At 28.7% G+C, this 12,500-nt stretch overlaps 1 protein-coding gene across 3 annotated transcripts; it reads left to right on the top strand.

Moving 5' to 3' along the window:
- Positions 1–962: 962 nt before the first annotated feature.
- LOC106787031 (zinc finger protein 521-like) lies at positions 963–6,703 on the top strand. 3 transcript variants are annotated; one of them, XM_014749035.1, is made up of 3 exons: positions 963–1,136; positions 1,463–1,637; positions 2,567–6,703. In XM_014749035.1, exons 2-3 carry the CDS (start codon positions 1,563–1,565, stop codon positions 6,665–6,667), a joined length of 4,176 nt encoding a protein of 1,391 aa, XP_014604521.1. In that variant the 5' UTR covers positions 963–1,136; positions 1,463–1,562; the 3' UTR covers positions 6,668–6,703. The 3 variants fall into 3 exon arrangements, with proteins under 3 accessions (XP_014604521.1, XP_014604522.1, XP_014604523.1); XM_014749036.1 differs by having other exon boundaries at positions 963–1,391; XM_014749037.1 differs by lacking the exon at positions 1,463–1,637.
- Positions 6,704–12,500: the final 5,797 nt, after the last annotated feature.

Below are 12,500 nucleotides of genomic sequence, written 5' to 3'. Positions count from 1 at the left end.
TGAGATATTAGTAAGCCATAAGTTGCACATATTAGTTTCTTACTGCTGTAGGTTTTCTATGCTGTCCTAATTTGCGTGATGGGTTAAAATTAGCACCTTTTTAATTATCAATAACTTGTGAAATAATTAATAATTGAGGCAAACAATTATGGATTAACAATGAGATATTAGTAAGCCATAAGTTGCACATATTAGTTTCCTACTGCCGTAGGTTTTCTATGTTGTCTTAATTCGCGTTGTGGGTTAAAATTATCAGATTTTTAATTATCAATAACTAATGAAATATTTAATTAGTAAAGCAAGCAATTATGAATTATTATTAGTATTAGCTTCTTTCTGCGGTAGGTTTTCTATGATGTCGTAATTTTCTAGTAAGTTACTATAAGATCTCGGTCGGTAAGATAGAGGTAGATCACTACTATTACTGATATCGGCTTAGCCATGTTACTAGAATTTCAGTATATTTTAAACTTTCTTATTTTCTAGTAACTTCTAATAGCATGTAGTGTACACAAAGTGAATGTGTAATTAAATTTTATATACATTTAAAAACAAATAACAATTAGAAATCTAATATAGATATGTTGTTTTAATTATTAATTAAAGGAGTTTACTCGTTAAGAACGATTGCTTGGAACAGGTACACACACACACACAGGAAAAAACTTACTAGATTAAAAAAAAACCCGATATCATATTGGCGCTAGAAAGATCGGAGAAAAACGGATAAACAAAAAGTGAGTAATTGATTGAAAACAAAAAATATTAGAAAACTTCATTGCTCTGCTTAGAAATAGGAAAAAACGTTATTGTATTTTCTATTATTTGTAACTAATTAAATAAATAAATAATGAAGTGTTCAATTATGGATTGTTAATATGTAATTAATGTTCAATTAAGAGTACTTATTCATTTTTTGCTGCTGTTAAGGTTCCTTGTCAGCGTTTCCACGGTGAGTTATGCATATTTTTAGATCGGTGTAGAATTTCTGTCGATAAAGAAGAGTCATTTTAATACGGAACAGTTACCGACGTTGGGGTGTTGCAGTTTTTCTGGGAAGATAGAGGACGTACGTGCAGTTAGGAATGAAATTTTGTAGTTCGTTGAAAATGTAACGAGAATTACAGAAATAAAAGGTAATTGTGTGTATAATTGTTTAAAATGTATATTTATGAGTGCTTATCAAACTTCAGTGATTGTTAATAGAAGAATATTCTGTTTACATATGATTATTGATTTCATCCAAAAACAATGTGTCCATTATACGAATCAAATGCATATTGAATTGTACATTTTATTTTTCCCCATATTGAGACTAAACTATTATATATTTCTCTATTAATAAATAATAATCGTAAGAGAACAAGTGAAAGAGAGATAAATATTCATTGGTACTTTCAATATTAAAATGCATTGATGTTGATGTAAAAACTTATGGTTTCATTTTCAATTTTATTTATAGTGTTTTTATTAGAAGATTTATCATGGAAATAGAGTAACATTATCAAATGTTAAACAAAATATTTCATTCCTGAGGGCTAAATTGAATAGTTAATTTTATTATGGAACAAGCTTGTCAGTCCTCAAGACCATTGGATTCTATGACTGCTGAATTTGATTTTTCAGAAGTTTCTATAGTAAGTAATGTTTAATAAAAAATAGTATAGTCTTTTTATATTATATTACTTTATATATTATGTTACTATTTACATTACTAGTCATGGCTTTAGAGTATTGGTTTATCTTTATTATTATTTTACTTTCAAACACACCACAAATTAAGTTTAGTTATCATCATAATGAATGCTACATTATGAATTAGCTTCTTTAAACTATAAATTTTCTATTTTTTTATTAATAGTCACTTGAAGTTACTCATTTTTGTTACCACAATGATTATTTTCAAAGCTATGTGGGGGATCCTATAAAGTACAAACTAGCAAAAGATGATTTTATATGGAAAATTAAGTCGAAAATGTAGAATATAATTTGTTCATACAAAGATTTGTTTTTAAGAAAAATAAGTTGGAAAATTTGTTGATTATGCATGAACTTGGTTCAGTTGCAGCTTGATGAATTTTACTATCTATAATTCTTGGATATTCCATAGAGCATTTTTGTATTTTCTAATACATAAATATATATATATATAAATACTTACAAACATTGTCAGTACAATGATATCTTTTGTATCGGTTCTACACTTATGCTTATCGAAGAAGACTTTTAGTTTCCAGGATTGTAAATCTAGTTGAGTGTATGGGTATTTGATATATTTTCAAACTTATTTTTCTCTTCTTTCTTGAACAAAATTTATTCTACATTTTTTATTTTATTTTTTGCTTGTATCACTAATTACAAAAGACCCTGTATATTTATGAATGATTTACAAATTATATTCAATAGTTATATGGTATACGTCTTTTTTTTGGAACTAGACTTAAATTATTAAAATAATCTATGAAAATAGAATGTGCAATTACTTTTACATTGCAAATTATTAATTAATTTAGTTAATGCAAGTAGATTGTAGATCTATAGAATTAATTGTGAACAAACTTTTTAGTTTAACAGAGAAAAAATCAAGATTAAACAAGAGCCATGTGATAGGAACAACGTAAAGATGAATGACAATTGTGTATCGACTAATATACAGTGCAAATATATCGACCTAACCGAGGATAATAACAGTGAGGAAGAAAATGTTCCTTCTACAACTAAAAATCTTAGTAACAATGTAATAACTAGTCGAATTAGAATGGAATCTATTTTAATGGGTAATGCAATAATTGAAAATAGTAAACATCTACAGCAAAAGAAACGTTCGTTTGTCATAAATAAAAGTAATGAAAATGTTGGGACGTTAGAAAAAAGTGATAATATTAATAGATTTAAACTAGAAAGAGATGAAGTACAGTTACATAAAACGACTCAATGTAACATATGTTTTTTGTCGTTCCGCAGTCAGAAAATTTTAAATTTTCATAATAGTTATTATGAACGTACTAATATTTATTTTTGTAACAGTTGTGCTTCCAAATCTTGTTATCACATTAAAGAGAAAAATAGTAAGAAGGCGTGTTTATGTTACATTTATGAATGCGATATTTGTAAAGGACGGTTTAAGCATAAGAGACGTATGCAAGCTCACATACTTCATTACCACAATAAAGAAATAAATGAGATGGACGTCGTAGAAACTGATAAAATTATGATTAATCATTCGACTGTTTCACATTCCATCACCCCAATCAAGGATAAATTGATACAACAGAAATGGGACAACGAAAGAGAAACAGAAGGAACGGTTAATGAAAACTTACACAACTCTGAAGCGAGTATGTGTGAATCATTAACAATGATTAAACAAGAAAAAGAATGGACAGATGATCAAGAAGGTGAATTATCGATGGATCATATAGTTTCAAATGTATTTCAAACTAAAAACAAACCAAAAGAAAATAGAATGCAATATAAACAACCGTTTGTTCAAATACACATTAACAAGAATATGATGGAAGCTCTTTTAAAAATTTCGGATAACAATCTCCTTGACAAATCTTTGCCATATGACGGTAATACTAATAGTAATACTAATAGTAATAATTATAAAAGTAATAATAGTATTACTACAAAATCTTATGCATTACCTTCCCTAAATAATTCAAAAGAGGTTAATAATAGCGTAACATCACCTACAGTTGTACAGAAAAATAATCAAAGCGATGATAAATTAAGTAAACATTTAAATGCGTGTAAACCATGTATAATTCCTCTGGTAAAATGTGATAGTATTATAAATGTAATAACACCAACTAAATTGAATTCGAATTTTTTACAATTTAATAGACTATCTTCTCGGATTTCACGATCATCACTTAATCATAAGTCTATTAACTGTAAATTAAGACCTATAAAAAGAAAGGGTACCACGTATTCTTCTATCGAAGAACTGCCCGTAAAAATCACTCGATCGCGAAGTATTAATAGTCCATTAGAATTACCTATAAGCGATAATATTATACATCGTAGGAATAAAAGGATGTTTGGTCAAAAATTGAAAAGATCTCCGAGAAAAAATAATATAAAGAATTCCAAAATTACACCGAATGTTGAGAAACTCAATACTGATGTATTGAAAAACAAAAAACTTTCAATTAAGAATGTTATATTAAAGGAAGTTAAAATATCTTTGTTAAAGTTACCGGAGATTAAAAAGGAAATAATCGAGTCGGCAAATATTGGAAACGAAATTACTCCTGCAGAAACTTTTCCTTGTAAAATTTGTAATGCATCGTTGACATCGGAGAAAAATCTGAAAAAACATGTAAGGAAATGTCACACGGCGTATATTTCAACTATTTGCAAAGCGAGGTATACCTCGAAACAACTTTTATTGAATCATTATTTAAAAGAACATGACATGTGGACTAGCAAATGCTGCGTTTGTCAACAATTCTTAAACAGCCGATTATTACTAAGACAACATTTGCTTTTACATTGTATTAAAATAACTTTATCGAAGAAAGATCGTCCTGTTTCAAATAAGAATTTTAAATGTAGTTCATTTAAAAATTATAATTGCAAATCTACTGCTTTTAAAATAATACTGCGAATGCCGAAATCGTCAAAGAAACGTCTAAAAATTAATCATGATGATAATAAATATTATGTTGATAAACCAACAGAGCATCAGAAGATCTATAATAATGATAAGAATAATAAAGAAAAACAAAAGAAACATCAAGCGATCGATAATGGTGAGAATAATAAAAAAAAAACAATAGAACCTGAAGAAATTAATAATGATAAGAAGAATAATCAAGAGAAAACAATAGAACCTGAAGAAATTAATAATGATAAGAATAATCAGGAAAAATCAATAGAATTTCAAAAGGTTGATGATAATGACGATCATAGCGATTATCTAGAAATATTAGAGGATAATTTTAACGTAAATAACGCTGAGAATATGACGAAACAAGTTAGTAAAAGCAAAGAGAATGATGATGCTAGTGTTATTGAAAAAAGAAATGAACCACAGACTGATTCCGTAATCTATCTTGATTTAATAGAACCATTAGAAAGTGATAATACTGAAGTTCCTTGTTCTAGTAATATGATAGAAGAACCAATAATGGATCCTTTGCAACTTGTTGACTCAACATTTATCATTTGTAATCCTAATGAGAATACACAAACAAAACTAACATTAAATATTAGTAATTCGATACAACCGAGTGTTAACGACAGTAACGAGCCTATAGAAGTAACAGAAATTACAGCAGAGAAGAAAAAATATCCATGTTCTATTTGCAAACAACAGTTTCAAAAGCTTGAAAGTTTGCAACAACACAAACGTACCTACGAGTCGTCGTCCAATAATTATTGTAGCCACTGTGGGCTTTCTTTTTCGACTAAAAAGGTATTGAAAAATCACATGGATGCTGCTCACGATATAAGTATTTGTAATTCATATAAAATGCATTGCCAATTTTGTAATCAAGGTTTCCGTACTCAGAACAATCTTCGAATACACGAGTTGCATTATCATACAACAGCAGTAACTAAAAACAAAAAAATCACGGATTTCTTGCAAATTTCGAAGAGCGAAAATAATCAATCGACAAAAATGATTTGCAAGGTTTGCGGCGTATTCTTTGACACTGTCGAACGTTATCAGTTACATAATACGTATTTTCATAAGGATCATATATTTCACTGTAAATTATGTAACAAAGTATTTCACGGATTGTATATGATGAACCGTCACAACAAACTTTTCCATCAATCTGGAGATACTTTATTATTTTACAAATACAGATGCATATATTGTCACGAAGGATTTGCTGTCGAGATACAATTGCAAGCGCACATGTCACACGTGCATCCGAACAAACAAGTAGACAAATCATCGTTAAATTCCATGAATTATAATGAAACTAATAGATCATACGTATGTTCAAAATGTAACATGGAATTTCTTAGCGTTACCGAACTATTGATTCACATTGAACATTTTTCGGATTATGGCAGTTATAGATGTTTCAAATGTTCTCGAAAATGTTATAACTTATCGATACTCAACAATCACATGAATCTGACTCATTTCGATAACGAGTTAACGAAAAAATACATGTGTGATATTTGCGGTGAAGTTTTAACATCCGAAATTTTTCTTTTGTGTCATCAGAAACACGTTCACGGTGAGTTAAAAAATGAACAAACCGTATCCACTGTCATTAACAAAAATCCTACAACTGATTTACATATTGACGAGATTGCTAATGACGATGTATTAAAAATCGATAATGAAACGGTATTACATACGAATCCTCCTAATTCCATTCCGAACGCTGTCACAAATTACAATTTTTATTGTTCGATATGTCCCGTTAAGTTTGATAAGGAAATTTATTTGAAGGAACATTTGATCGAATATTTGGATTACGGCGATTATCAGTGCAACGAATGTCTAAGGCGATTCGCAAATGTTGATTTTTTGAAAAACCACGTTGAAAATCATTTGAGACCGGGTATGGTCAAGACGAAATATTATTGCATTCTTTGCAACGAAGTTTTTAAATCCTCTATGGTCCTCGAATCTCACGTTGCTCATTTGCACGCACGTATTATTTTTAAAGATGATTTGCCAAAGGATGTTTAATGTTTTTTCATTTCTTTTTTTTTTTTTTTTTCCGTTTTTTTCATTTAACACTAAACCTACTGATATTTAATATATCGTGTGCTGTCAAATGTTTTCCAAAAAAAAGACATATGTTATAATATAGAATGAGATTTCAGTCAATTGGATTATGAATAAAATATTTTCTTTTATATATTTAAAAATATAAAATAATTTTTTTCATTGCATTTTTTACAAATTACAGAAAGTAGTCATTTATTTGATCGCGCGTGGTAGGTTTAGTGTTAAATATCTTAAAATCAATGTAGTCGTATATTGTATCTACGTATATCCTTCCATTACATTAAATTAAATTGAAATAATAATAATAAAAATAAAAAAAGAAATAAAAAAATAAAAATAAAAATAATAGTAATTAAAAAAGTTTGTATATCGAATTAAAATACGTCAAATAAATCTATGGATATTATTAAATTATCTTATTAGGTGATATTTTAACAAAATGTAACAAAATGTAACAAAATGTGTGTACTGACTCTTCCAATAATTTGTTTCTTATATTCAATGTTACTTAGATATCACAGATTAATAAATCTATTATTAATTACTAATAAGTAAAATCCTTTGAAAAAAATTCCAAGTATCGTGACGGGAATATACACCAACATAATAACAACAATAATAATAATAATTCATTGAGCTTTCAATTTTTGAACGATCTTAATTAAACATTTTTTTTAGTCAGATATATATATGTATATATCTTCTTTTTTTTTTTTTTCTTTTAATTAAAACTTTGTCTTGTTATAACAGCTTTTTTAATTGCTATTTCTAGGAGCGATTTATTATTTTTACCGAGGGTAGGTTGCTAGCCTCATTTTCAAATATATATATATATATATATATATATGTGTTCAAATATAATAAGAGTTATTTTATACGAGTAAGTTAATGAATAGTCAATTTGAATAGTTATAAGTTTAACAAATGTTAATTTTGTATACATTGATCGACAACATGAATTATATCTTCGAAGAAAAATGATTGATGCTTAATAAAAGATTGCGAAAAAAGAAGATCTGGGTGTGAGAAAAGTAATGAAAAATATTTGAAGGATAGAACAAAGTTGATCATGGTCTTGTTATCTTCACTTTAGATGATGAAAATCTAACTCTCGTAACTGTCCTAAGGTGGTCTCTAATGCCCGACAGCCATAGAATTTGCGATGTATACGTGAGACCTTACATTGATTGCGCCCCGAAGCAAATCGCATTTCTAGCCTTTGTCGATTCCACCGAGACGTCGAACAATGAGCCGCGATGTTAAAATTGATGACGCGTGAGTTTGAATGGAATGAGCAAACCGATCAACTCGATAGTACTTCCAAGTTTTTAATATGTCAAACAACATTCTATGTTAAATTAATCAGTTTTTTTTATTGGCAACCATAATCTTTGTGATTCATTTATTCGTTAGTTTTATCACGAAATATTTTCACTTTTAAATTCTTAAATTGAATTTATACATATTATGTTATCAAACTATTCTTTTTATTATCCAAAGTATTATTAATTATATTAGTTATATAAATACGTATTATAATCATCGAATGTGGATGGAAAGACTTGTGTTCCATTTATTATTTCTTTTCTTATAGTATTATATGTAGTATATATAGTATTCGATATTCGCAATGTATTTTGTGTTATACGCTTGTATTTTATCAATCCAAATTGAAATAAATAAATGATTTTTGAGTAAACAATTTGATGTTCGATTAGAAAAAAAATATACGAATCTTCGATTATATATTTCCTGAATATTATTAATAGCCAATAATCGTAATTATTTCTATTATGATCTACGTAATATTGTTAAGTTAATTTTATTCATTATATATATATATATATATATTCATTGTATGCCAGTAAGGAAACAAGTTGGAAATATTCCATTTCTCTTAGGAATAGGCGCATATCAAAAAACGAGACGCTACGAATGAGGCAGCTGTTACATCTACGGAATAGCAATGTGTAACTTTGCAGGTAAAAGAGGAGACTTCTCTCGAGCATACTGGAAACTACCTTTTCCTCATTTTACTCTTTTTCCAGTAGCCATATTTTCGGGTAACACTCGAGTTTATACTTCACATTACGCAGACCTTGCTTTATTGAGGTGCAAAGCAGATAACCGAGAGAAATCACAATTCATAGCACCTTCTCCACTTTCTTTCTTTCTTTCTTTCTTTTTTTTTCATCCCCTTTCCTTTCCTCCCCGCTGATCACACCCGTCTTCCCCTATTTCCTCTTCCAACTTAAGTTACACTCCCTAACTTCGATCTACCCTTCCTCTTTCGAGTATAACGGTTGTTCCTACCGAAAATGAACTCAGCTTGGTATTTCCTACTGATAACAGCACCATCTGGAATAGATGGAATTTTGTTGTCACCCTGTAGTTCAATGGCCGTTTATCTCCCGCTCGAGACATCGTTAACTCTTTCGTGAAAAGAGAAGATGGATGGTACGTACAAAGGGCACATCGTTCAAAAAAACCAGCTTCAACGAGTTTCCTCTTCGTTCTTTCATTCTTTCAACATACTTTCGAGTACTCTTGATCTAGTAGTTTGCGATTGACTTTAAGACGATTTACTTTGTTATTGAATTATTTCGAGGACGATTCAATTAAATGTTTTATATTTTTATTTATATTAATCGAATACAATGAATATATTAATTTATGATATTGTTTAAGTGAAACTTTCCAGACGATTTTTATCAAATTTTGCCCAATTGCAATAATCTATAAGAATATACATTGTGGCTTTAAACACGGCTTATCTATTCAGAAATTTGGACGATACGCAGATAGAAATATCACATAGATTCGTATTCGTTTAGTGTATTAATCTATGGTTAGCAGAATTATGTGTGTTCGTGCTACATAACAATGTATATGTCATACATAGTTTTTATCTGTGTCTTCAGAAATGATTAAAAGCTCAAATAGAAGAAAATTAAAACAAGAAGAATTCCAATGACGATTACCTGTAACAAAAAGAAACATTTATTAATCATACAATCAGGTGATACAATAGCCTGACATATAAATCGTCCAATTCGCGGATGCACTTTTCAATTGAATTCTTTATTTACTTTTATCAAATCTTTATTTACCGTTACAATAAAATTAAATTATAACGCGTGATTCTACATTTAGATAAAATATATTTAGAAAAATAAACAAGTACAAATATTAGGTTACTAAACAAAAATAATATCTATTAATTATYATGCAATATTTTAGAAACTGCATTATATAGAAAAGAAAAACTACAAATTTAATAAAATACRGTGACAGTGAAAAATCTTAAAAAGACGAAAGAAGAATAAAGAAATTACTGTAATATTTACCGAACGTTATTTAAACTTAAAAATTTAATAATATGAAAATTTTCAAATATTTGACTCGAATTAATAAAACACATATGCATCTTTTAGACGATTTTGAGGGACACAAATTTGGTGTCCCAAGGAGATGGGATGGTCCRTCATCTCCAATTACAACTACAAATTAATGACGGGCAAAAAAGTAATATAATAAAATATAAAATATGACTAAAGAGCTATTCTCGAAAAGTTCGAACTTGCTGTTGAACCTTTGGAAATAACTCAATAGTTTAGAAGTTGCCCACTTGATACCACAAATGTGTGGGGGCCTCTTCAGCAATTAGCCTCTTCTTTCTTCATCCCTGAAAACTGCATTGGACATTTTCTACGTGGAAGTAAGATAAAATATTTCATACTTTGTTTTCCAAATTAACTCGTAGTTTGTTTGATGATTTTAATTTTTAATTATTAAAAAATTAATTTACATTTTCCGTTAGCTATTCACAAGCTCGTGAACTATCAATGAATTTAGAGTTCATTAACATATAAACGAGCACAATTAGTCAAATGTCCAAGCAGATAATTATACTTGATGACCTAGTAACACGTCAAAGTAGAATAATAGATATTTAATATTTTAATGTTTGATAATAGATATGTAAAATTTTAAAGAATATATTACGAATTCGTAAGCAATATTATCAATGATGTACAAAATAATATCCTATTAAGGATTCTTTAAAAAGAAAGAGCCTACTATTTATCCATTGCAGCTATGATTTTAAAAAGAAACCTGCAAAAAAAAAGAAATGTTATTCTAGGACTGTAAAAATGCAATGAATGAATCGAATGAAATCTCTTTTATAGATCGTTACTTAAATTTCAACAATTGTGGACTACTCCTTGGTATCTGTAAATATATAAAAGTTATTAAAAAACATTATAAAGTAATTAGTTTCTGTATATTAAATGGATAAAAGGAACCAAGGATAGGAATAAAGGAATATGATATCAGTTAATTAGGGATTTAATAGAAACTAATTACAATTATAATATTTTATGTAAGCGGTCTTTGGCTAGATTTTACTTGCAATGGAATGTATAACATATAAAATATGTTAAACATTATACTGAAAGTAAAATACCATTGCCCAGGTCTAACCACGAGGAGGTAACCGCTTCCGAAGACCCGGGATGTGCATCCTGAAGATGTCCCCATCCGAATTAAACTGAAACCAATGAAAATGAAAGCCCCGAGAACGTTTTTTACTGAGCCCCACTCTTAGGCCCCACCCTAAAAGTTTTATTCAAAAAATCCTTACGATTACTATCGAGAATGAAGATAAAAGTCTGAATACCAAATAACAAAATGATAAACGAGAAATGAAACATGAATAGAATCGAAATAACATGGAACCTATGAACAAATAAAATACATTAAAATACATTAAAAATACACCATACATAATTATCACATGCGTGCGTTGCTAAGGGGAGAAGAATAAACATATGAAAATTATACACATTTAATTATTATAAAGTCCTTGTTTGGTCCTCCTCTGGTCCTCCTCTTATTGAACCTGCAACAACAAAAAAACAAAGGGGTAGGAAAGAAGAAGAAATGTAGCTCTAAAAACGAATCTGAAAAAGAAAAAGAAAAGATTATTTTAGATTTGCAAAGATGCAATGAATGATCCATGATACTTGTAAAAATTTGAACTGATCTATGGTACCTGTACAAACATGAAAGTGCATTAATAATGATTTTTCTCACTAGTACGATGCAATATTAAAGTAATTAACATATTAAAATACTACCGTTTACCATAACTCAGTCCACTTCTGATCTTTCTTTCATCTATTCTTCAAAAGAATTTCGCATCGTCTCCATAATTCATCCTGCCAACAAAATATTAAAAAAAGGATTGTTTGGTGTGGGTGGAATTTTAGGTAAAGATATGATTCTATCTTTGGAGATAAGAGATTGAATCAAGGCTCGCGTGGGCAGGGTCGCATCCCTGAAGTAGACCTTTCTTAACAAAGAAAGAATCTACCCGCTACCCATTGAAAAAAATACTGGAAACGAACCTGAAAAAGAAAAAAGAAAGATTAGTTTAGATTTGCTAAGATCCAATGAATGTGCATCGAAAGCATGTTCCTTATTTAGATGATAATCCAATACTTACAAATCCATTGGAATATATCATATCCTGAAAAAAAAAAAAAATAAAATTAAGAGTTTCAACAATAATTGATTAAATCTTAATACCTAAAAAAATAAAAGAATCATGAAAAAACATTATAAGATAATTAGTTTCTACGAATGAAATGACAAATGAAAAGTGGGGAAACTGTGTGTRATTGGAAATTTAAAAATGATATGATATTGGAGCGGGAATTCGGGAATGGTATTGTACTATAAAATAATATGAAGATATTTTGTTTTGTAAAACAAATATCATGTAATA

Source organism: Polistes canadensis, unplaced genomic scaffold, assembly GCF_001313835.1.
Source record: "Polistes canadensis isolate GaletaPanama2010 unplaced genomic scaffold, ASM131383v1 scaffold_90, whole genome shotgun sequence".
NCBI classification, from domain to species: domain Eukaryota; kingdom Metazoa; phylum Arthropoda; class Insecta; order Hymenoptera; family Vespidae; genus Polistes; species Polistes canadensis.
Note: the sequence above shows the minus strand (reverse complement) of the source record. Positions and strands in the feature narration are given on the sequence as shown.

Coding starts and splice junctions, on each gene's coding strand:
- LOC106787031 (XM_014749035.1), top strand. CDS start 1,563: ATGGAACAAGCTTGTCAGTCCTCAAGACCATTGGATTCTATGACTGCT. Junction 1,638..2,566: donor ATTTTTCAGAAGTTTCTATA/GTAAGTAATGTT, acceptor CAAACTTTTTAG/TTTAACAGAGAAAAAATCAA.